This window comes from Thyridium curvatum, assembly GCF_004353045.1.
Source record: "Thyridium curvatum strain D216 chromosome Unknown NODE_40_length_362384_cov_81.811220, whole genome shotgun sequence".
NCBI classification, from domain to species: domain Eukaryota; kingdom Fungi; phylum Ascomycota; class Sordariomycetes; order Thyridiales; family Thyridiaceae; genus Thyridium; species Thyridium curvatum.
The window spans coordinates 316880-341356 of record NW_022156795.1 but is presented as its reverse complement, the minus strand read 5'-3'; the positions used below and the strand labels follow the sequence as shown (position 1 = coordinate 341356).

General features: G+C 56.1%; 10 protein-coding genes across 10 annotated transcripts; 3 read left to right on the top strand and 7 right to left on the bottom strand.

Annotated features, from left to right (window-relative positions):
* Nucleotides 1–906: 906 nt before the first annotated feature.
* Nucleotides 907–3089, bottom strand: E0L32_006903 (uncharacterized protein; the record flags this gene model as incomplete). The annotated part of the gene is made up of 4 exons (XM_031141587.1): nt 907–1080; nt 1145–1246; nt 1298–2534; nt 2626–3089. 4 exons carry the CDS (start codon nt 3087–3089, stop codon nt 907–909), a joined length of 1977 nt encoding a protein of 658 aa, XP_030994202.1.
* Nucleotides 3090–5239: 2150 nt separating this feature from the next.
* E0L32_006902 (uncharacterized protein) lies at nt 5240–6889 on the bottom strand (the record flags this gene model as incomplete). The annotated part of the gene is made up of 2 exons (XM_031141586.1): nt 5240–6517; nt 6584–6889. 2 exons carry the CDS (start codon nt 6887–6889, stop codon nt 5240–5242), a joined length of 1584 nt encoding a protein of 527 aa, XP_030994201.1.
* Nucleotides 6890–7216: 327 nt separating this feature from the next.
* E0L32_006901 (uncharacterized protein) lies at nt 7217–8665 on the top strand (the record flags this gene model as incomplete). The annotated part of the gene is made up of 2 exons (XM_031141585.1): nt 7217–7660; nt 7721–8665. 2 exons carry the CDS (start codon nt 7217–7219, stop codon nt 8663–8665), a joined length of 1389 nt encoding a protein of 462 aa, XP_030994200.1.
* Nucleotides 8666–8932: 267 nt separating this feature from the next.
* Nucleotides 8933–10655, bottom strand: E0L32_006900 (uncharacterized protein; the record flags this gene model as incomplete). Its single annotated transcript, XM_031141584.1, has 3 exons — nt 8933–9150; nt 9238–10354; nt 10416–10655. The coding sequence occupies 3 exons, from the start codon at nt 10653–10655 to the stop codon at nt 8933–8935; spliced, it is 1575 nt and encodes a 524-aa protein (XP_030994199.1).
* A 1460-nt stretch (nt 10656–12115) lies between these two features.
* Nucleotides 12116–13369, bottom strand: E0L32_006899 (uncharacterized protein; the record flags this gene model as incomplete). The annotated part of the gene is made up of 3 exons (XM_031141583.1): nt 12116–12595; nt 12661–13294; nt 13350–13369. The coding sequence occupies 3 exons, from the start codon at nt 13367–13369 to the stop codon at nt 12116–12118; spliced, it is 1134 nt and encodes a 377-aa protein (XP_030994198.1).
* Nucleotides 13370–14370: 1001 nt separating this feature from the next.
* Nucleotides 14371–14764, bottom strand: E0L32_006898 (uncharacterized protein; the record flags this gene model as incomplete). Its single annotated transcript, XM_031141582.1, has 2 exons — nt 14371–14593; nt 14661–14764. 2 exons carry the CDS (start codon nt 14762–14764, stop codon nt 14371–14373), a joined length of 327 nt encoding a protein of 108 aa, XP_030994197.1.
* A 995-nt stretch (nt 14765–15759) lies between these two features.
* Nucleotides 15760–17064, bottom strand: E0L32_006897 (uncharacterized protein; the record flags this gene model as incomplete). The annotated part of the gene is made up of 2 exons (XM_031141581.1): nt 15760–16740; nt 16798–17064. 2 exons carry the CDS (start codon nt 17062–17064, stop codon nt 15760–15762), a joined length of 1248 nt encoding a protein of 415 aa, XP_030994196.1.
* A 1916-nt stretch (nt 17065–18980) lies between these two features.
* Nucleotides 18981–20212, top strand: E0L32_006896 (uncharacterized protein; the record flags this gene model as incomplete). The annotated part of the gene is made up of 3 exons (XM_031141580.1): nt 18981–19283; nt 19546–19691; nt 19762–20212. The coding sequence occupies 3 exons, from the start codon at nt 18981–18983 to the stop codon at nt 20210–20212; spliced, it is 900 nt and encodes a 299-aa protein (XP_030994195.1).
* Nucleotides 20213–21539: 1327 nt separating this feature from the next.
* On the top strand, nt 21540–23377 carry E0L32_006895 (uncharacterized protein; the record flags this gene model as incomplete). Its single annotated transcript, XM_031141578.1, has 5 exons — nt 21540–21651; nt 21711–21776; nt 21830–21843; nt 21908–22026; nt 22087–23377. 5 exons carry the CDS (start codon nt 21540–21542, stop codon nt 23375–23377), a joined length of 1602 nt encoding a protein of 533 aa, XP_030994194.1.
* A 303-nt stretch (nt 23378–23680) lies between these two features.
* E0L32_006894 (uncharacterized protein) lies at nt 23681–24037 on the bottom strand (the record flags this gene model as incomplete). Its single annotated transcript, XM_031141577.1, has 1 exon — nt 23681–24037. The coding sequence occupies one exon, from the start codon at nt 24035–24037 to the stop codon at nt 23681–23683; it is 357 nt and encodes a 118-aa protein (XP_030994193.1).
* Nucleotides 24038–24477: the final 440 nt, after the last annotated feature.

The following is a 24477-nucleotide window of genomic DNA, read 5'->3' as shown; positions in this document are numbered from 1 at the left end:
TCCACCACAACACTAGGTCGGCAACGAGGGAGTAAATCCATCGATCTTGTTCTTTCTGAAGAGCGATGTTGCTCGGACTTGGCGTAATCCCTCGCACCATTTGATCCACTTGGGTATGGCATACACAAATGTTACAGGGTGAACTTTTGGTTCCTTTCTTAGCCCCCCATTTACAATCAATGGGATATCTCAATCTCCGAGGTCGATGAGCAGGTGCGCAGTTGGAACCGTCTTTGTACGCTCAACGATCTCAAGTCCTGAGGTGAACGCTAGGTCCTTGTAGCCCCTGACGTGAGACCGAGATGAATGCTTGGCATGAGGTTCAAGTTGTCAATGATATCGCTTTGGATATCATCTCCCCAATGCAAATGGCCATATGGCCTTCATTGTCGTCTGCAATGCACCTTCTCCGTGTGACTCAGTCGGCAAGGGCGGGGGTTCGCCAGGATGTCGCCAAAAGGGCGCACCGGATCCTACCCGGCCCCCCTTAACGACCTCCTTTTCTTACACGGCAACAATCGAAGAATTCAAGACTTCAACCTTCGAACATCAATCGTACTACTGTGTACGAAATTTGTACCATCATTCCTCTTATTCGCAGTCCCAATCTTTTTTTCATAACAATTTGGCGACAAACCAACTACACTTCGGCGATCACAAAGGCTAGCCCATGGCACGCCACCCTTCACAAGACGACGATACTCTCTGACTGCAGAATGGTTCTTTCAGTTCGTTCATAAGCTCAACGGCTTGATGGAAATCAAGATCATAATAAGTCTGGCTAGAGCCACAGGCCCCCCGCTCATCTCCAAGGATGTTCGCCTCCCAAATGCAGTCCTCACCTTCGAGGCTGAGGATCGTCAACACATTCAATCAAATATATGTTTTCACCCATCTTCATTAGTATTACAGCATGTGGTCGGTGAAAAGCATGCCAGCGATACTGGCAGAGGTGAGGGTCGACAAAACACCGCAGAACAAAGCCGAAAGCGCGAGACGAGACACATCACCGGCACGCCCCGGGGCAATCTGCGACAACACTCCGATCTGAGTGCCCAGCGAGCCGATGTTTCCGAAGCCCTACATGCGAGCAACCATTAGCATTTTGCAAGAGATCGGAGGCGGTGTGAAAAGGGGGGCTTACGCAAACTGCATAGGTGGCAATGATTCGCGAGCGCGGAGCCATGCTCTTGAAAGGCTCAAGCGTAGTGAGCTTCTTGAAGGCGGCGTACTCATTAATGATGATCTAGAATCGTCAGCAATGGTCTTTGGAATAAGTTCAAGAGAGCCCATTTACCTTCTCGGCGATCAGCTCGCCCACGGGGTGGAGATCTTGCTTAGGGACGCCGAGCAACCACGCCACCGGGTACAGAATGTATCCTAGGACGAACTGGATGGTCAATACCGGGTTGTTAATGTTCCAGTAATGTCCCCACCAGGTCAGGAAGGCGTTGACCATCCCGACAAAGGCGATAATGCACAGAAGCGTGGCGATGATCATGCCGGCGATCTTGATACCCAACCAGGCACCGTTCGCAAAGGCGTGGAGACCGTTGACAGCCTCGTGCTCCTGGTCGTCCGGGATAACGACTCTTCCCGAGGTCAGCGTCTCTTCCGTCTCGGGGTAGCGCATCTTGGATACAGCGAGCGAGGCCGGAATGGACATGATGCAGGAGGAAACGAGGGCCTGCGCATTGAGGCCCAGGGAGATGTAGAACACAAGCACGGAGCCCGCAATGGTCGCGAAACCGCAGGTCATGATCTGATGCAGCTCGGCACGGGTGAGATGAGGCACGAAGGGCCGGATCAACATGGCCGACTCGCCCTGGCCGATGAACGGGGTGGCAGCCGCGACGACGGCCTCGGCACCCGAGACGCGGAGCGCCCAGAAGAAGAAGACGGCGAACTTGCCGACGAACCACTGCAGCAGGCCCGTGTGGTAGAGCAGCTGGACGAGCGCGACGAAGAAGATGATGGGCGGCACCACGCCGGTCAGGAAAAAGCCCAGCTTCGGCACGTCCTCGTTGGTCAGGAAGACGGTGCCCTCGTTGGCGAAGCCCAGCAGGGTGCGCGCCAGGAAGGAGATGAAGTCGAAGATGTCGAAGCCGGCCTTGGTGCGCAGGACGAATACGGCGATGATGAACTGTGTTAGCATGCCGCCGATGACGGTGTGCCAGGCGATCTTCCTCCGGTCGCGGGACGTGAGCCAGAGCAGGAAGATCATGACCAGCAGGCCGAAGATGGAGATGGCCCGGTTCGCGCGCGTGTTGTCACCGGTCTCCTCGGGGACAAAGGACCCGATGAGGAAGACGGCGAGCGTGACGACGGCGGCCAGCGGCTGGCGGAACTTTGAGGGAATCTTATCATGGACCCGGGTCGCGGTGCTCTTCCAGATGAACTTCACGGGCCGCATGACATACGACACCGGGACCCAGAGGGTAATGATGCGGAGCGTGATGGCGAGCCACAGCAGGAACGGCTTCAGCCAGCCGTAATTGTCACTGCGGTGGTAGACTAGACCGAAGATCCACCAGCTGTCACGATTTGAGATTCAGCACTCTGACCAGTCGCAGCAGAGCGATCTCTGTCAAGCACGGGTGCAAGGAAAAGTGGCCAGTGACTTACGCGGTCCACACACTCCAGATGAAAGCATGGAAGAACGGTCGATAGCGACGGTAGATATACCGCAGCCACGATTCCTGTTCGCCCTTGCGGCGGCGGATAGAACCGACATTGCCGTTCTCCTCGTTGCTCAACGAGTTCTCCACGTCCTTTTCCTCGGCCAATTGGTTTGCTCCCGTGGTCTGGCTGTGCGGCGCCTTTGTCGGACCGTCCAACAGATCGGTGCCGCCCTGACGGCCAGTGGTTCCCGTCGAGTACATTATCTCGTGCTCCTTGTCCGCCTCCCTGGCGGCTGTCTCGCCATGGTGAAGGTGTGGGTGAGTGTGCTCGTGGGCGTAGTCGAGAGCAAGGTCGGGATTGCGCTCGACGCCGATCTGGGGAGAGGCATTATGCCCAGATAGCGGCGTATGGACAGGCGACTCGATCGGCGAGACCGCCGGCTCCTGCTTGTCACTGTGCGATGGCATGGCGACAACGTCTTGCAGCAGAATATCTCTTTTTTCCCCTCGATACGATAGTACCTCCGGTGTGGAATTGGGATATACGCAACCTCTCCGACAAGACCATCAAGAGAGAACGCTGCACGTCGGTCCGGGCGCAAGGGCTAGACGTTGAGGTCTAGGAGAAAGAGAGAGGAAAAGAAAAACGAGTCGATGTCACGCCAAAGGGGACAGGCAGCAGGGCAAAGCAGCAACACCAGCACGAGAGGGCACTCGAGACCTCGCCATCGTGGAGACAGCCGTCCGGCCCTTTTTAAAATTTTCTGGGGCACACACCACGGACACGACCTGACATGGACCAGAGTCCTGTAAGACATCACTGGTGCATGCATGTGGTGCCGATCACCACTGCCCAGCGTATCGAGAGCAGGCATTGCCAATCGCCATCGGCTCTGGGGAAGCAGACGAGGCCTGGCATCTCTGTGGGGGGATTCGAGCTGAACCCAAAGAGGAAGGAGATCACAGCTCTTGTCAGCTAACTACAAGTAGTTGCCAAGGGTATCTCGATAGATGTCTCGATGGCCTCTGGCAGGGAGCCCCGGCACGAGCATTGGTCTCTGATAACGAACTGTTTGGATGGACCCTCGCCGCCGCCGTCGCCTGCAACTCGGGTGCCACACCATCTTCGGACCATATACGCGACACGGACAGGACGCTGATATCTTTTTTTTTTTTTCTCCAAAGCGAAATGGAAAAAATAGTTCGTTCCTCGGCCCAATCCGCAAGCTTCGGGCGAGATAAGCAAAGAGGTTAGCGGCGCGTTCGAGAAGGGCAAAAGAACTATCCCGTCCCCCTACGACGTCAAATTGTGGGAAAACAGGGCCAGGTGCCGACCATTGGGCATGTGCCTAGGGCCCGCTCTGTGGAACAGAGGCCTTCTTTCCAGGCGGATTGGCTGGCGAAGAAAGGCGACTCTTGATGTGGCCCGCGATGGATGCAACCAAGCCAAGAGGGCGGGAATCTGATGTTGGACGACCGAGTTTGCAGACGGCGTGTCCGCCACAAATGCTCACCTGCCACCCTCGTTCAAGCGCCGATTCTCACCACAAGCCGTTACTTGTCCACGCCCATACCCATCCATCTTCGGCACACATCTCCGTGCAGCTGCTTTTCACCAAGCAGGGGCTTCTGGTGACATGGACGGGACCAGCCTGAGAGGATGGGTGGAACACTTTTGCCTCCCGTCCCTTCTAGCGGCGGCATGTCCAGTGGCTCGCTGGGTCGCTGAAGATCGAGAGAAACTAGGAGGACAGAAAGCCCCCCCGAGCCGCAAGCCATCTCGATAGAGTTCCAGGGCATATAGACGGCCCTGCCCTAGCAGAATGCGCCTCCCGGAGCAGACAGCCTTTTACGTAGGATGGATGTCTCCGGGCCAAGAGTTAGCGGCCAACCCACCTCCGCGCGCACGAATTGGAAGCGTACCAAATCGAGGCCCTGCTCTGGCCTCGGTACTCGATACGGTAGGTGAAAAAGGTGGGTTGCGCCAGGATCGACAAACGGCGGCGCGGCGCCGCTGGGCCAAAGTTCAGTGGGCAAGACCCCAGTTTAAGCCCTTGTCTAGCACGCACTTGGCATTCTTTATCTCCTGGGACTGTCAACTAATCGAAAAGGACCGAATAAGCGACGACAGAGGGAGGGGGCACGATTCAATATCCTTCTTTCACTGTGCCACCGCCAGAGACCGCCGTATCCCGCCGCGTCAGATGTACTGTGTCTGAAGCCCTGTCGATTTTTCTAGACCACACCCCTGTGATCACTGACCAATTGCTGACATGATGACCAGCTGAAGAAGCTGAAGATAAGGCGCCTACCTGGCTGCTTGACCACTGCGACATGTCAACCAGATTTATTGAGGGGTAATAGACCCCTATTCTTCCGTAGTCAAAGATGGGAAACCCCAGATTGAGTATCGCACGTGGATATCAGTCTGCCACGGTCTCCTGCGGAGTTGCAAGACGAATCAAGTGGGCAACGATACCCCTGACCACATCTCAATATCGACGGCGAGACTGGAACGAGTTTTGGTGACACTGAATTGACAATCGCTTTCCCTATGCCTTTTGGTGCCCCGAGACCTTGAACTCCGTAAAACCAAGACATTCACATGCCTCCGCAACTCAACCCTCGTCAGCGTCCATGTTATCGGCTCTCCTCGAGGTGCCCTTTCCGCCTTTCCCGCCATCTCTGCGGCCCCTGAGCGTAGCTCCCTTCTTGCCCCTGTTCTCCATCAGCTCCTTTATCTCGACGCGAGCGTGCCTCTGTGCCTCGCTCACGCGCTGCTTGAACACCATGACTTCTTCCTTGTCGGCCTTGTATCCCGGCAGCTCCTTGCCTAGAGCGTGCTCGATCCTCTTGAAGATCTCGACGTCGTACTGCGTCACAATGCTGACGGCAAGACCAGACTTTCCAGCTCGGGCAGTACGACCGACACGGTGCACGTAGGTCTTGCTGTCCTGTGGCAGATCAAAGTTGACGACCACATCCACCTTGGGGATATCCAAACCACGCGCAGCGACATCGGTGGCGACAAGGATATCTCTGGATCCGGCCCTGAACTTGTTTAGGGCTCCAAGACGCGCAGTCTGCGAGAGCTGCCCGTGCAGTGGGATGGCGCCGAATCCCAGGAAACGTAGTAGGATAGCGATCCGCTGTGTCTCAAACACGGTCCTGGCGAAGATGACCGTTGACTTGCCAAAGAACTCGTTGAGCAGATAAATGAGATACACGTCCTTGTGGATCTGAGGGATGAATAGATAGTACTGCTTCAGTGTCGAGACCGTCTGATACTTGCTCGAGCTGACGCTGACGCGAACCGGATCGCGCAAGCTCGCCCGTTGTAGACTCTCAACCTTGGAACTCATGGTGGCTGAGAACAGGTAGGTCCGCCGCTCGCGGGGGATGAACTTGAGCATCTTGTCCAGGATGGGGCCGAAATCGAGATCCAATAGCCTGTCGGCTTCGTCCATGACCAGGTACTTCAAGTTCCGCAAAGAGAAACCCTTCGTCTTCTCCAAGTGATCCAGCAACCGGCCCGGGGTTGCAACAATGATATGTGGCTTCTTGCCCAGAGCAATTGACTGTGACACCATGTCCAATCCACCCACGATGACGGCGCATCGTAGTGATATGAAGGCGCCGAGGGCATCGAAGACCTCGCCAATCTGGGCAGCCAGCTCGCGAGTCGGCGCTAGAACGAGCCCAAAGAGGGGCTGAGGCTTTTCGAGCAGAGCCTGGAGTATGGGAAGGGCAAATGCAAGCGTTTTACCGCTACCCGTCTCGGCAAGACCAATGATGTCTCGCCCCTCGAGGGCGACGGGGATGGATTTCGCCTGGATTGGGGTTGCCTTTGTGTATTTGAGAGTCGTGCAAGCGTCGCAGAGAGCATCTACCACGCCCTGGGTGAATTTGTGTTAGCAAAAGACCATGTCTGAAGCTCACCCGTAGTGTGGAGAGAGGCTTACAAGTTCCTTGAATGTCTTTGCTGCTTGCTCGCCTGCCTCGCCTTCTCCTTGGCCGTTCTCCCGATCAGAGCTCTCGCCATTGCCTGCTTCTTCGTTCTCGTCCTCGACCTCACTGCCGCCTTCTTCCTCAGATGCGGATGCATTCTCTATCTCGCCAGCGGACTCGGACTCGGACTCGGAGGCGGAGGATGCAGGTGAAGGCTCCTTTGCGACACCTGGGCGGGGAGCGGCTGTTTTCTGGATCTTGGACGGGCCAGGGGCGGCGGCCGAGGTAGAGTGAGAGGCTTTTCTTTTGGCCGAAGGCATTTTGGATGAAAGCTTAGAGGGAGCCATGTTCGTCTGCTATGCTGCTGCACACCTTATAGACGTAGATGAGGGACAGTCTTCCTGCTCTCTGGTCGGGTCGTGGATTCCACAAACTTTTTAGTGGGCCGCCGTCTTCATGGTTGCCTTATCCTTATCGCACTCACTGCCCCAAGCCATCTCAAGCTACTGGATTGCCCACCAAGAAAACTCTATCTTATCGAGTCCGCCCCACTGTAATTTTTTTCTGGGTGGCTTGCATTGAGAGAACTGAAGCTTTGGATGTCCGCATTGCATCACCGTACCAAATAATCCCTTCGATACACAGCAATGGCGAAAAAGAGGACCAAGAAGCGCACCCATGTCGGGGCGCAAAACCCCAACAAGGCACCGACCCCAATCAACACCGGCAATGCCTCGATCCGCGACCCCAAGAGCATGGTCATCCGCATCGGCGCCGGTGAGGTCGGCACGAGCATCAGCCAACTGGCCACTGATGTGCGGCGAGTGATGGAGCCAGGCACGGCGAGCAGGCTCAAGGAGAGGAGAGCGAACAGACTGCGCGACTATGTCACGATGTGCGGACCGCTCGGCGTTACACACCTGATGCTGTTCTCACGGTCAGAATCTGGCAACACCAACCTCCGCATAGCGTTGACCCCTCGAGGTCCCACGCTCAATTTCAGGGTAGAGAAGTACTCGCTGGGTAGGGATGTCAGGAAAGCTCAGAGGCATCCCAAGGGCGGCGGCAAGGAGTATCTGAATCCTCCTCTGGTATGGAGCTCCCCGTTCTTGTTATACCTTGCTCCGAGCACATACTAATGATATCTGCAGCTCGTCATGAACAATTTCTCCAGCGCAGAGTCCGACTCCACCTCTAAAGTCCCCAAGCACCTCGAGTCCTTGACGACGACAGTCTTCCAATCCCTCTTCCCGCCCATCAACCCCCAGAGAACACCCCTCAAGTCGATCCGCAGAGTGCTCCTCCTGAACCGTGAGCAATCAGAAGACGATGAGGACGGTTCGTTCATCCTCAACTTCAGGCATTACGCCATCACGACGAAGACCACTGGCATATCGAAGCCTCTGAAGCGGCTCAACGCCGCGGAGAAGCTGCTCCACTCCAAGAAGGGCAAGAAGGGCGGCCTTCCCAACCTGGGAAAGCTGCAGGATATCGCCGACTACATGATCGGCGGCGAGGATGGCGAGGGCTACATGACCGACGGCACGAGCGGCAGCGAGGCGGAGACCGATGCCGAAGTCGAGATCCTCGAGACTGCGCCGAGGAAAACCATGAGCGCCAAGGCGAGAGCTGCTGCCGCGGCGGCGGAAGAGGAGGGGAAGCAAGGAGACGCCGAGGAGAACGTCGAGAAGCGAGCGGTGAAGCTCGTCGAACTCGGGCCCCGCATGCGCCTGCGGATGACCAAGGTCGAAGAGGGCCTGTGCTCCGGCAAGGTCATGTGGCACGAGTACCTGCACAAGTCGCAAGAGGAGATCCGAGAGCTGGAGCAGAAGTGGGAGAAGCGGAGGAAGGAGAAGGAGGCGCGCAGGAAGCAGCAAAAGGAGAACGTGGAGAAGAAGCTCAAGGCCAAGGCGGCAGCCAAGAAGGCGGCCGGCGAGGATGACGACGAGGACGAGGACGAGATGGATATCGACGACATGGACAGCGACGACTACGAAGCGTGGGACAGCGAAGGGCTGGAGGGCGACGCAGAGATGCAGCTGAACGAGGCCAAAGAGGATGCAGGGGACTGGGAAGACGAAGAGGACGAGGAGTAAATGAACAATTGGTTGAATTGGCTAAATGCATGGCCATGTGCGCCTTATGCAGAGATGAAATCTAGAGCTGAGGTATGGTGTGTCCTCAAGTTCGCTAAGATACCATTACAATGAAATATGTTTTTGTGAAAGGTCCCAAAAAGTGCAACGCCTCTAATAATGTACCACGCTGATGCCTCCCAATGAAGTCTTTACAGATCGTTGTGAAATAAATGGGGAAAAAAAGAAGAAAGAAAGAAGATATCCTCGTGTCGTTGAGAGCACACTTCACACATCTCGCTTGTCATCGTCAAAAGAATCATCATCAACACTCTCGTCATCAGACGCGTCATCGAGTTTCTCGTCAAATCCAATCTGAACGAACTCGACTCCGTCCGCGATCTTTTCGTCCGTCTGTGGCTTTGTCTTGAGCATCGCAGCGCAGATGGACGCGAGAAGCAGCGTTCCGCCAGCGACTAGAAGAGCGATCCTGCGTTTTCGATCGTCTATAGTTTTTCAGATGTGTCAGCAAGATACAAGGAACAAGGAATCACGCGCAGGGCGAAGGCCAAATCGTAAACAGAAAAACGTACCGGCAGCAGACAAGTTCAGCGACAGGATGACAAAGACAAAGAGCGGGATCTTCATGAGGCCGTACAGGCCCGTGCGGCGGCTCTCGTCGACGATGATGCCGCGCTGGTACGCGATGCTGGGCACGTAGACGCCGTTGCACAGCTCGTACAGGTGGAAGGACAGGAAGATGCCGAGCTCGGAGCGCACGGTGCCGAGCAGGAAGAGGCTGGCCGAGGCGAGCGCGATGGCGGCGGCGAAGAGCTGGTAGGGCGCGACGGCGCGGCGCACGCGGTTGACGAGGGACGCGGGGGCGCCACCGCCGCTGCCGGCCTGCTGGGCGATGACGCCGAAGGTCAGGGCGCCGAGAATCATGGTCGCCATGAAGGAGGCGAAGACGACGCCGTAGGGCACCTCGCTGGCGTTGGCGGCATCCTCGTCGCCGGCCTCGAGCAGGGCGCGCCTGTGCGCGTCCTGCAGCATGCCGGGCCAGAAGTAGAGGATGAGGAAGTTGGCGCCCTCGAAGAAGCAGGTGATGAAGCTGAGCATCCAGACGCGGACGTCTCCGAATGCGCCTTCGCTGGACTTCTCTGGCGCTTCCGAGATTTCTTCCTCGTCGGTGGTCTGCCTGGTCCCGTAGTTTTCGTTCCAGTCTCGGAACATCAGGTAGACGGCGACGAATTCCAGTGCAATTCCCAGCACAAACGGGTTCGTCCTTGAGCGCAATGCGAGCACCAAGCAGTGTCCCAGGACTCCGCCCAGAATGGCGCACATGCAGTTGCTCGTCGTCATGATCCCGAACATGGTCGTCAGCGAGATGGAGCTCGCGTGCAGTCCTCGCGCGTTGAACTCGGTCACCATCCAGCTCTCGAACACGGTCCACAGCAGAGTCAGGCCGACGCCCGAGAGCACGCGGCCCAGGAATATGACGGGCAGGCTCGAGGACAGCACTGTCAGGCAGGCTATCGAGTGGATAATGCAGAACCCGAGGCAGGCCAGGCGCCGCCCAAACCGGTCCGCAAGGAAACCAACGCCCAGAGCCGACACGGCTGCGGCGATGTAGTTTGTGGCATAAAGCCAGGCGACGGTGGACTCGTCGAGGCCCTTCTCGTCTCGGAGAAGTGTGTACATGTACGGACCCTATTGTTGCCGGAATTAGTATCTCGTCCCCGTTGGAACAGCTCGTGCATATGGACCGTACCTGAAGCCATTCTGACCCCATCACCAGCAGGTAGACCTGCAGGAATATTCGGCGAAACCGACTCGCCTCCTCATCCTTCTCGTTGCAGCACACGACCTCCTCCCGCTCTTCGCTCTGCCCGCTTCCCCGGAGTATCCTTGTGAATTTGTGAAATGGTCTGAGTAGCAGGTTTCGTCCCGTCAAGAACACCACAGTCGGCAACAAGAGGACCAACGCGGTCCAGTACATGTCGAGCCTCATTTTCGCGGTTGACGGGTTGAGATGTGGTGATACCCCCGGTGTAAGCACCGAGTTACACAAAGGACGATCAGAGTCTCTCAGAGACGGGCGATCACCACCTGTTGGCTTCCGTGTCAGGTCGTCGCACGTTGAAAGCTTATATCATGTCCTTGCCTGCCCGTTCAGCAGAAGACGGCGGGAAGAGAAACAAGGTGGCGTCCGGCATGCCCTTTTGTTGTTGTGCGCTCGGCTGGTCCCCGCCGTCTGGGCCAGCATTCCAACGCCTTCCGGGCGCCGGGTTGCTCCTGAATTTCCGCTCATTCCTCCGGGGGCCATGGTCAAACGAAAAACGGGGTTGGCGCGCATTCCTCTGCCTGCTCAGGGCGCGACGCAACGCAACAGTGGCCGCCTTTTGCCATGTGCGGGCGATCTGTGCCTCCATCCTATTTGCTTGTCATTGTCAAGCTTCTGGAGGTGGATAACAATCGGCTGGAGTTGGATCCGGATTGACGCAGATTGCGTACGTCGTCGATCGCGGCCTGAGGAGACGGACACTTGAAAAACAGTGTGCTTTGAACAGAGGCCAGGTCACCATGGAAGCAAGGCAATTGGTTCAACGAGTTCCTGTGTGCTAAGTTGACAATATCGCTTGATATTTGGCATCAATGCACGCGACCCCCTTCATGATCGCACCCGAGGAGTATCTCAATGCCAGTATGCAACCTCTCTGGCTGTCGAGCAGCGCCACACACCACGCAGGGGCTGCAAGGGTCACACAGATTTCCGTGCTGAGGTTGGAACGGGGCCAGCGAGCATATGCCTTCACCGGGAAATCTTCAGTAAATGCGTCATCGACCTCCAGAATTGCCAGAGATGGTGGGCGAACGGGCTGTAATAAGGGAGAATGCTGACCTCCTGAAACCTTGTGTTCGCGCAATGGCGGGTGGGATTTCTGGGGGAGGGTTAGGTGCGGGATCAGCGGCAGCGCCCGCTGGAACCAACCTCTCCCTGTCCACGGACTGGTGTTGCACAAGCAGTCCCGCCACTCTTGAATGAAGGGTTTGCACTTAAGGAACAACATCCAACCTGTCATTGACTCTTGATCATCGAAATATCAATTTCTTCTCGTGATTTTGAGACTTGGTCTGAAGGTTGTTGCTGAATAACCATCGTTTGCTATGCAGCCAGTCCTGCCACAACACACGCCGATCCTCCTGGCTAGACTTACACAAGATGTCTCAGGGGGGGAGCGCAGCATAGCAATCCGAGGATATTATTCATTGCAGACCTATCCATAATCGTGCACACTGTTAAGCGCACTTGCATATCCAAACTCACAAGTCATAAGGTCATAAAACCGTAAAACTGAAAATCCCATACCCTGAACACTGTCCTCCCGAGCCGATCCAGCCCTATCCCACCCAGCCGTCCTATCCCATCCCCGTGTTCTCCCCCTTCAATCCTTCTTCACCCTGCCCATCTCAACCGCCTCCCGCCTCCGCCGGCGCCGCAAAGCCCAGCACCCGCCTCCACCTCAGCCGCGGCTTGGCCGGCCGCAGCCCGGCGACGAGCGAGTCGGCGTAGGCGATGTGCCACACCTTGACGTCGCGCCCGTCGCTGTTACTCCTCTTCCTCATCTGCCGGGCCAGCGAGTGCACCCGGGCCACCGTTACCTGGTCGGCGCCGCGGCGCAGCGGCGGCAGCTGCTGCAGCTGCTGCTGCAGCAGGCAGATCTGGTCGAGGCGGTGGTCGTGCAGGAGCATGTCGCAGATGGTGAAGAGGCGGTGGACCTGCGTTTGCGATTCGGCTCGCAGTTGGTTGGCGGCTTGGGGTGCAAGCTTCAGGGGCTGTGGAGGGTTGGCTGCTGCTGTGGTGGTCGTCGTCGTTCCTACAGAAGGGGAAGGCGAGGAGCGGCTGGCGAGGTGGCTGGTGATGTAGGACATGGCCCAGAAGGTGTAGATCTGTCAAATGTGTGAGTGGTTGATATGTGTGTTGGAGAGGTCGGTACTCAATGCCAAAACTTTACCTCGGTCTCTGTGAACGGCTCCCTCCTGCGAGCAAGAGTGTCCTCCTTCAAGCCCCTATCCGCGATCGTGCTGATGAAGTCGATGGCTTCGTCTGCACACCCATCCATGTCGTGAGTGTAATACAGCAACACCAGCAGGTCCTTCTCCTCTCCCGTCACCAGCTCTAGATCAGTCACCCGAAACGTGGTGGGATACGGCGAAGTCTGCAGTGGAGCACCGTCTCTGCCATCTGGGAGCGGCTGCAGAGCGGACAGGTCCGGATCAGAGGGGGCTGCGCCCTCTCTATCCCGGTCGAGAAAGGGGTTCACCATGCGCGCCAGCTCCAAGAGCGGCCCTGGGACCACGCCGGATCTGGTGCACAGGCCGAACATGCTCTTCTCCACGAGCAGCACCAAGTAGTCCCGGAAACAGCCATCACGGTGCGCCCTGGCGATGGATGCAGACAGCTTGTTGTGCGTCTCGGTAGTTGCAGACGAAGACGAGCCTCTCGCCTCACTCGAGAGGAAGCGGTTCCGCGCCAGGACAGCTCCGAGGATACCCTCCTTTGTTTGGGCCCGGATGAGAGGGGGTAGATGCTGGATCTGGATGGTGGTCCCAGCCAGCTTCATGGCCACGCGAGGTGGTGGAGGTGGTCTGTCCTCTTGGTCACTAATGGCTCCTCGCTGGGTATGCTTGCGGATGAACTCACCTAGAGGGGCCAGCACCCATGATTTGATGCCTTCAGGATGTTGATATGGTCAGTGGCTCATGAATATGGACTTGAGCATGTAAGGATGGCCAACAGTGCATAATCTGGAAGAAGTTCTGGCTGCGCTCCTCATATCCAGGGGAGAACCACGGGGATGATATAGCAAAGCCATGATGCCTTGCACGCGCTGTCAAAGCCAGCTGTCGCCAACGTCATACTGAGGCTCAGGCGGGCAGGGTGCACGGGCAGGCCGTGGGATTGGCTGGAGTTGGCTCGGTGCCGTATCTCGTATCGAGAAGCCGTGGTGGCGGCAGGGATGTGCCGCCCGGCACCCAATGAGCATGCTGTCAACATTCACTGACCAAACTTTCTTTGGTAAGCTGAAAGAATCACTGCTCTTATTGGAGGGGGTTAAGTAGGGAGATCGTCAGAGCCACTGGTGCCCTGGCTCAGTGAGGTTATGTAAGTGGTTGTTGCCGCTGTCAGCAATGCATAGGAAGCCTGCAGCAGTGGCAGGCATTTCCCTGTGCCGCTTAATATTTTTCATACCTAATCCCCAACGCCCTCTTCCATACATGGAGAGCAAATCAACCTTTTGATACGCCTTGCCGATCCGTGAAATGCAATGTTCGTAATATGATACAGGATTTAGAAGCTCGAAAACGCGCTTCTTTAGTGAGAGCTCTGAGCCGGCCCCACCCGGGTGACTCTCACATGCCTCGGGAAAGGATGAGTCAATGCGTGCTTGCCGCAGAGGCACCACCCACCAACCACAACCACCACCACTTGCTAACCATGGGCACGGCTTTTTGCGGCCAAAGGCTGCCATCATGTATTCGAGAGCGTTATTTCAGCTCTGGGAAAAGGAAAGTCATTCATTCGTAAGGTTCGGGCATTCGGTAAGCGTTGGCAATTGGCAATTCCTGGTCGGTGGGTCGGCGCCGTGGAGCAGGCTGTCTAAGTGCTGGGGCTGGGGAAGAGCAAGAGTTCGGACTACCGAGCCAGCTCCCCAGCAATGGATCTAATGATCCTTGTGTTGTGAGTCGTAGAGCTGCATAGCTTTCTCGAGCTCCTCGAGGTTCGATCGATCACCGTAGGCGTCCATGAGCATCTTGTTCTGCCGTTGCCGCTCCGTCTCCTCGAGCTCGAACAAGGCGTTCTGGGCAGCGGCGTATTGCCGATGTGATTCTTGGTAGGACACGATACCATAGCCGACAGCTGCGACACCTGCAAGCGCTGGGAGCCTGTGCAGTGAATTGCGTTAGCTTATGGTCTCGAGGGTCTGTCAACCCGTTACCAAGTAATGCTCACCACTTCTTTGCAGGGCCCGGGACTGGCTTGGGATGCAGGTAGGGCAGGATCCGAGGATGCACTCTGGCCGACGTGGACAGATGCCTTGACGATTGCGGGTTCATTGTGAATGTTGTTCTGGAGGCGTATATTGCACAAGCAGGTTATGTATCGCCAGTCAACGAGGATGGCTGGAGGCGATTCCGAGGTGTTGCAGTCTTGGTGTAAAGGAGAAGCAATGCTGAGCCTGTAAAGCCTTTCCTAGAATAGGTGCGAGAGGAGAAATGTGCTTTGTTGATCAGGATGGTAGTAACTAGACTAATCTTGAAAAATGCGAAAATAGGTCGGATCTGGGCAGGTCGGACTATTTGAAGGTATCGGGAGGTGTCGAGGGATCTTCGTCTAACATGACTCTACGCTGAGATGCCCCGCAAGATGGGCATTTACAAGACCGTCCTATCAATGCGGTAGCCGAGCTCTGCCGGGATGCCCAATGGAGCAAATGCTCTGTGCTCGCTGCAAGAACAGCGCAGGACTGCATTGGTCATGTCCCACGGTGGGGTGACCATCAGCGTACAGTGGTGCGATGGGCGGATTTGCGGGGGACGAAAGCCCACTAAAACCGTACAATACCGCCTGGAGCACATGCGATCTGGACCGCAATTGCCGCCACCCTTTCAGGGCGCGACTCTGGGGGTGGGGCACGGGGCTCAGTAACTCAGGCCATCACGTGGGCTCTGAAATTCGTCAAGGAGCATTGCCAGTCGGGCGATTCCGCTTGACCTAGAACACACGCCAATCCCAAAGCGCGCGCTCATTTCCACGCAGCAGCCACCTCTCCCCACAGCCATTCACCCGCCAGCTAATAGACCGAGGTTATGTTCCGTGTGCCAGGGGACCGATTCACATTGCCTGCGGCTCACCTCACCTCGGGCTGGCAAGGAACGAAGTCTCGAGCTCAGAGCTTGAGGAGCTTGGACTGTGCAGTCGAAACAAAGTGTTCAATTGACGTCATGCGGTTAACCCTCCCAGAAGCTGTCCCGGCACAGCTACGTACCTCGGGTCCAACGCCACCCGCGCGGCAACATGCATCTACACATAGCAGACGAACTACGTACATCTAAGTGCCTTTGATCAAGAAGATCTGGCCCGACGAGTCGCTCGACATGAACAGCCGTCCCTTCGAGTCGAATGCTAGACCTGTCGGCCGGAAGCACTGCCCGGGACATACGGCAAGGTTCGTGTTGGCCATGACCGAAACTGCTGCGTTCGTGCTGTTGGCCGGCTGCACCGGCTGGCCGTCCTCACCGAACTCGACCTTCATGAGCCGGTATCCATCTGGCGGCGACCTGTTCCAGCTACCGTGAAAGGCGATGTAAGCAGCCCTGCCGGTCGGGTCGAACTTGAGATCGAGGGGTGCGTTGTGCGCGGGAAATACAAGACGGGGCTCTTGCATACCCTCGCACACAGCATCCACTGCATCCCCGGCTGCCGTGTTCGGCGCGAAGTGCGAACCGACTTGCAGTTCTGGGTTCCCAAGCTGATCCACAGGCTCATACGCAGCCACGCATGTCGGATACCCGTAGTTGGCTCCAAGGAGCGGGTTGCTCGTGTCGTTGATCCGGCCATGATAGTTCATTTCCTCTGCCGGCTGAGTATTGTGCACATCCTTGCCGAACCGCATGGCGTTGTCGATGCTGTTCTCGGCCGAGTAGACCTCGCCGGTCACAGGGTTTTCCCCCACGGCGACGCTGTTGCGGAGGCCGTACCCGAGCAGCTTGCCGCCCGTGGCCATGTCGACCGCGGTTTTGGTGATCTCGGCAATGCTGTACATGCGAATCAGGCTGCGTCCCGAGGCAGGGTCTGTGGTGGCCGAGTCGATGTTGGCGTTGGAGCCGCGCGACACGAGCAGGATGTCCGGGTCCGTCCGGCTGCGGAGCAGAGTCCGCGTGCTGTGGCCGCCATTGCGCATGTTGCTGATAATGACCTTCTTGCCTGTCGCTGTGCCGGCAGCTGCGTCATAGTCGTATGCGAAGACGCTCTCCAGCGAAGATACGAAGACAGTCTTTCCGTCCGCGGATATGTCGACGCCGTGATTGAGCTTGGAGTCTCCCAGTTAGCTAGGTGTTTTAGGCCGCATCAAGAGGAACGAACATACCGAGGAGTCGCTGATGATGGTCTTGCTGGAAGTCACACACCCGTCGGCATTGAGCTTGATCTGCCTGAGCCCACCCCCACCTTGCTCAATGACCAAGAGATTATCCTCCTTGTCGAAGACCATGCCCCGGGGACTCCGGAGACCGTTGGCAATGAGCTGGTTCTCGTACCCGGCGCCCATCGTCGTCGCGAACTGGTTGTTGAGGCCAGGGCATTGAGCAGCAGCCTGCGCAACCAAGAGCGCGAGCGCGAGCGCGGCCCCCCTCATCGTGGAGATTAGTCGAGCCATGTCTACTTGCTTGGGCGCTTTCTTTGCTGTGACCGATTGCACCAGCGAGTATCACCAGGTGACCTTTGTGGCTGTTATGAACAGGAGTGCCTCCACGTCGTCCCTCGTGAGGGCTATGATGACTGTCCTGCGTAGATTAAATATGTGCCGTACTGCCTCTGACATAGAGTGAGATATCCCTGTGGTTGATCCATTCCACACACCGGTGTGCGCATCCCCCCCGACTCGATGTCAGCATGCCATCAAGGCCAACTTGGCCGCCCATCGACCTTCCCAAAGCAATCCTGGATGCGGAGCTCGTTTTGCCGTCTTGGGTATGAACGCCATTCACAGTAGCATTAGCAGTGTTATGCCTTCGGCGATCGACGTCTTGGCTTTCATATCGTCATGTCAAATAGAGGGATATATCACGTCGTCGCTACGAGGAGGGATCGCCCCCGGCTATTACCCACGCGAACCAGGGCAGTGGCCAGTGCCGGGTGGATTGATAAGCCAGCCCCATTAGCTTAAACTAAACTCCACCATTTAGGAACAGGCTTGAGAGTTTCATTTTGATGATCTGCTATCAAGGTTTCGTGAGGGGTTGCCCGGCCCCTGCTTGCCATGGTTGAGATATATCTGTCTGCCTAGTCGGGGAAGCTTTTCCAATCGAGGCAATTTGTTTGGCGTGGGTTTTGATCGCCAAGACTCTGTCGGGATGCGGCCAAAGGCCAATCATGAAGATGACCTCGTATGTCTATCATCATTAGGTCCTCTCGTACTGAACTGGAAACAATGGTCTCGACCAGTAGTTATCAATCCTCGCGGCATCCGGTGCGCTATCACTACCCTCCCCATGCAACCGTTTCGTTCAAGCCTACCTAATTCCATGAGAAGACGTATAGCAACACACTCTTGCATCTCGGGCTCGTCCCCACCACAGAAACTCATCGACTTGATGTTTACGAAGACGATTTGAGTCTATCACACTTGTATGTACAGCAAGGATTGACGAACACTGCATCGTGTGCATATCATGTTTGATCGAAACCTGGTAACAAAGTCGCTTCCAGAAGCACGGCCGGAGGCCTTCCTTCTCCGCTTGGGGCAAGCCCTTATTCTTCTTGGCCGTGTTCCCCATTTCCGTGCAGTCATCCCCACTGCGGAAGCAACCCTCACCCTCTCCCGGTCGGTGGGATCGCGGGACAGAAGACCAAGCAGGATTAGTAACGAATCCATCTCATCTACCTGTCGACAGAATGATGTTCGGGTCTAGCCGGTCGCTGGGAATCAGCTACTCCATTGTTCTAGGTATTGGCATAGCGCATCCTTTAGAGAGTGTGTGATATGAGGACGTGAACTATGGCCTCAAACGTTCCTAAGTATGGTCGGAAACCCTTCCGTGGAAGAGAAAAAGATGGAGGGTTCGCTGTCTACCAGCTTCCGTACTGGGTTTGGCCCCCCCCCCCAAGTCAGGGCATATAACCGAATCCAATGAACGTCCCTAGTTGCAACCGAGAGCTGAGGAGAGGGATCCTGTCAGTACGCACAACAGCCACACTGGCCTGAGAAAATATGTCGGGGATGGTCGTTGGCAGTTGCAAAGGCGTACTTGAATCAGTGCACGACCGGATTCGGAGGTTTTTTGTTTCCAATGGACAGGTGGTCTGGCCACTCGAATCCCGCTTCGCCTACAGCAATATGCGGTTCTCGGGAGGGGAGCTGTTCGCTTCATCCCGCTGGGGGAGATGCAACTCGTCACATGTTTTAAATCTCTGGATCGCACGGCATCTACTCTTTCGAAGGTAGCTTACCTCTAAATAGCACAAAATTGTCCTCAGTCCCCGTCTGGATTGCCTGATTTCACTCGTCGACCACTGGGCTTTTGGAAACCACTTTAAGTCATTGAAGAGCAGATGGCAACGCCCAGAGGACACCAAAACTCGCCGCAAGCAACGGGAGAGGGGCAAGCGGCCCAAGATACACCCATCGAGCCTCTTCGGCAAGATGAAGCCCGTGAGGAGGATGAGTTTCTGACCACAGGATGGGACGCCACCTCAACCGTCGCGTCAACATCTCTGGCGTCAAGCGTATACAAGTACGAATTCGAGAATGGCCGCCGGTATCATTCTTATAAGCATGGACGCTACCCGATTCCTAATGACGATATTGAACAGAATCGGGAGGATATGAAGCATGCTATGATCATGGAGCTTACGGTAAGCTTTATCTCGACCAAGAAATAGGTGGGCTTGTTCTCATGCGTCTCTTCCTAACTTTGGGCATCAGGATGGCAAATTGTTTTACTCTCCCATTGGCGATAATCCTCAAAAGATCTTGGATCTAGGAACAGGAACAGGCAAGCAATCTCGGACACCTGGAACTGAATCATACTAACCAGGTGCAGGCATCTGGGCTATGGAGGTCGCAGATAGCTTTCCGGGTGCCGAAGTCCTTGGAATCGACTTATCACCCATCCAGCCCACGTGGGTGCCACCCAATCTACGATTCATAGTCGACGATGTTGAAGACGAGTGGGTCAATGGCTCAGACTGGGACTTTGTTCACTGCCGCAGCATGGCCGTTGTCTTGCGTAACTTGGACAAAGTCCTGAACCAGACCTTTACGTGGGTTCTACATCTAGTCCATCTAATCCGATGCGGCAAACCAAAGCAAGAGAGCTGATTGCGTTCTTAGCCACGTCAAGCCCGGTGGGTGGATCGAGTTTCAGGAAAGTCACGGCATGCCCCAATGCGACGACGGCACAATGAAGCAAGACGACGTCTTGGCCAACTTCTACTCGGCCTGCGTCGAGGCCATGGCCAAGTTCGGCATGGACCTCGACAAGGGCAGCGCGCCGCTCGGCGCCGTCCTCGAGGCGGCCGGCTTCACCAACGTGCGCTGCGTGGTCAAGAAGGCGCCGCTCGGCACCTGGGCCAGGAACAAGACGCTCCGGCTCGTGGGCCAGTACGCCAAGCTCGCGCTGCTCGACTCGCTCTCGTCGGTCATGGGGAAGCCGTTCGCGGCTCTGGGCTACTCGGAAGAGGAGAGGGAGGTCTGGGCGGCCAAGATCAGGCAGGCTGCCAACGACGACTCGGTGCACAGGTATTACAATGTGTATTTCTGGTACGGCCAAAAGCCAGAGTAGACTGACGATGATGGGTTTGAGATGCGTTGGCGGCCGACACTGGGGGAGCATCATGTATTACTGATCTAGATGCGCTTCTTCAGACTCTGGCCGGCATCTTCTATCGTACCCAACGGTTGGAAAGATAATGACGGCATCTACCTGTTTTAAATATTTTGCGGTGGGTGATATGGTATCATATATCGAGATAGAATTGTGCGACTTCATCGCCACGCCGTCAAGTCCAGCGTCGTCTAAAAATGTCACTTCGCCATGCACGCGTTCCTGGAGAAGGCTTCGTCACCCAATTCCATCCTGCGTGTGAAGCCCAGCCCTTGGTGTTGGACCCACGTTCCTGCGTTGAAGAATGTAAGCTTAAGCTCATCGGGAGTTCTGACGCAAGGGGCGGGTGGCGATGGACCAGGATCTAGCCTAAGAACGTGTTTGAGCCCCATCTCTCAGAAGGGGAAATAAGCGAGCTAAGGGCAGATGGCGTCTCTTAGCGGCCGGGCTGGAGAAGATTCAAGTTATCGGGGATTGCCAAGTTGCATGCCTGCCCGCCACGGAGGTGGTTGGAACGCATAGGCGGCTCCCGACCCTCATCCCTGGCTTGCCATGTCGCGTGGTACATTCTGGACCCGCGCACGCGTCGCACCCGGCTGAGACACGGAGATCCATCTCTCCAGGCGTACCTGTGTTTCGGGATACCTGTTCGAAGATTTTCTCGATGACGTCGGGAAGCGGAGAAGCTGCAGACGTCAAAGATCAGATCACATACAACCATCACCATGAAGGGCATTATTCACTTGGGGCAGCCCCGTGAGGAGCAGTTCGCTCGCGACAGGAAAACTCTCGAGGCGCTTCAAATACCCCAAGATGGCCCTGAAATCGCGTCACAGACGTCCTCATTTGGGACGGAAATGGCCGGTGGGCCTCGCCCGTGGCACACCACCCTGTGACATAGCCTCCATTCCTGATCGTACATGACACAGTAGCGACCCTGTCTAACGCTGGACAGGATTGGATGTCTCGAAAATATGGCGGCCAGTAAAGGGTCTTCGTCTCCAGCCAAACGCAGCTGTTCACTGTGCGTGCAAGCGTGTTAGCCAAGCACACTTCTCACTCCCTAGACTCATCCAGCCTTTCCCAGACGCGCTTTGCAAACGGCATGTCAAGCCACTCGCGGCAGAGGTTCCCTCCGTGTGACACGATAATATAAGGGTTCGCTATCCAGCCGCCTTTACGTTCCCGGGAAGGATGTGAAGGCATTCTGGCAGCTCGTTCCTTTCCCTTCGGGATACTGACATTCATTATATCGTTCTCTCTTTTTGACAGTCGCTCTCTTACAATGCATTTTCCCTCAGGGGCTACCACTCTCCTTGCCAGCCTGGCTCTTGGTGTCTCGACTGTCAGTGCTGGCTTCAATTCCGGAAGGTCAGACAACATTGCTGTCTATTGGGGTATGTAGTCCCTGTTGTACTACCATCGATGCTAGTACTGACCAGTCATGTCTATCTAGGTCAAAATTCCTATGGCCAAGGTAGCGGCAATCTTGCTCAACAAAGGCTATCATATTACTGCCAAAGTAAGTCTTGTTCCATACATGAAGATAGACACATGACTGACTGAACGCAATAGATACCAATGTAAACGTAAGTACAGTAGCATCCATGCCATGGACTGCGAGGTACTGTGCGATGGACTAACAAGATGTAGATCATTCCTTTGGCGTTTTTGAACGTCATCGTCAACCCAACTACCGTCAATTTTGCCAATGCCGGCGATAGATGCAATGTCTTCGCCGGTACTACTCTACTAAGCTGCCCCGAGATTGAGTAAGTTATTGCAGTAGCCTCCCTTGACATTCCGAGGAAACCCCGGGCTAACTCGCGCAGGGCCGATATCAAAACATGCCAGGCAGCTGGCAAGACTATTCTGCTGTCCATCGGTGGCGCCACCTATACTGAGGGCGGGTTCCCTTCTTCTGCGGCTGCCATCACGGCCGCCAACAACATCTGGGCCATGTTTGGCCCCGTGCAGTCCGGCAGCACGGCGAAGCGCCCCTTCGGTACTGCCGTTGTCGACGGATTCGACTTTGACTTCGAGTCCGTGACCACCAACATGGCTCCCTTCGGGCAGCGCCTCCGGACGCTGATGGACTCCGCCGGCGGTAAGAAGTATTACCTGTCTGCTGCGCCGCAGTGCCCCTACCCCGACCAGGCCGACAAGGACATGCTCGACGGTGCCGTGTACTTCGACTTCATCTTGGTGCAGTTCTACAACAACTACTGCGGCATTCAGTCCTTCACCCCGGGCACGTCATCGCAGTTCAACTTCAACTTCGAGACCTGGGACAACTGGGCCAAGACGGTCAGCTTGAACAAGAACGTCAAGGTCCTCCTCGGCATACCCGGCAACTCTGGCGCCGGCGCCGGCTACATGTCCGCCTCGGCGCTCGCCCCCGTCATCAAGTATTGCAAGTCCTTCTCCAGCTTCGGCGGCGTCATGGTCTGGGACATGTCGCAGATGTGGGCCAACACCGGCTTCCTCGACGGGCTTGTCTCCGACCTCGGCCAGAACGTCCCCGTCTCCAGCCGCCCGGTCACGATGACGACCGCGGCCCCTCCCCAGTCTACCCCCAAGACCACAGGCTCGACCCCGGCCACCACCGCGTCGAACCCGTCGTCCAGCCTCGTGCCCCAGTGGGGCCAGTGCGGCGGACAGGGCTACACCGGACCGACCCAGTGCCAGCCCCCCTACGTCTGCGTCTACGGCGGCCAATGGTGGTCATCCTGCCAGGCCGGCGGCGCCCAGCAGCCGCCCTCGACGCTCAAGACGACCGCCAGGCCGGCGACCACGTCGAATCCCACCACCCCTACGAACAACCCATCCCCGGGCCAGGTCGCTGAGTGGGGGCAGTGCGGCGGCATCGGGTACACGGGCTCCACCCAGTGCCAGTCCGGCCTCGTCTGCGTCAAGGGCGGGGACTGGTGGTCTTCGTGCCAGAAGTCGACCGGCCAGTCCGGGGGAGGTTCGAACCCCCCCTCCTCGGGCGGCGGCTCTCCTTCTACTGGCACCGTGCCGCAGTGGGGCCAGTGCGGAGGCATTGGCTACACGGGTTCGACTGCGTGCAAGTCTCCTTATAGATGCGTGACGTCGAGTCAGTGGTGGGCTCAGTGCCAGTAATGCTCTTTCTGTTTTCATGGGCGTTGGGGTTTATGCGTGCATCTTGGGCCAAATGGGGGGAAATCATATCATGCAGCGAATGGCTTCACCATAATCGTGGGATCATCATCATTATTTTTGGCATTTAGATTTGGCTAGAATCATATACGATAACGAGCAACTCCAGATTCGTATTTCAGGCATTTGATGTTTCTGCAAATACAACTTGACTGTGAACGTGAACGTCAACCAAATCGAACTGATCGGTACCCTGACTCTTGGTCGTTTTCAAAAGTCTATTAATAGGCAACTTGTTGACAGATCTTAAATGCAGATTCCACCACAGTCGGCCCCTCCATGCTTCGGATCGCAGTCGTCACGAGGATCATCGACGCATTTCTTCCCACCCTTGCACTGGATGCCTGCGAAGCCACCGCAGAAGACCGGCTTGACGCAAATACCTGGCATATCGCAGGCCATACCGCATCCACCCTTATAGGGGTCGTCGACGCAAATGTGGCCCTTTGGGCAGGGAACTGGGCTGATACGGAAGCCACCGCAGGACTGATAGGTGTGTGTCGGCTCTGGCACTTTTGTCGGCGAGGGCTCGCAGACAGCAGCGCAGTTGGCGCTGGTTGCGGCAACTGCAAGGAGGAGAATATTGGAAAGTATGTTGACCATTTTGAAGAGTCTGGAGACTTTAAAGAGAAGATCTGTTTGATGAGTGTATTCAACGAGACTCTCCAGAATGGGAAATGCTTGTGTTGTTATATACTCATAATTATGACTTGAAGATAGGTCAAGCGAGAGACGTAACACAGTCAACGGACCGAAGATCAGCTCAGGTGTAACCCAAGATGGACTAATCCTTCGGCGTGAGGTCTGTCCATGCTTACTTCTCGGCACGATGGAGCGAAAAGAAAGTTTTTTTCTGCTGTTCTCGTTGTTTCTCCGTGTCGTACTCCTTTCCGGCTATATTTGGCGACATTTGTTGTGCCAAGAAAAGCCACATTATTTAAAACGCTCTCCTACTTGCGGGGAAACGGCGGGATAATTTATTCTTTTTTGCAAGTCACCCAATGGCCTGCATTCCGCTGCTCCCCTTGCGTGAAAAATTCCGG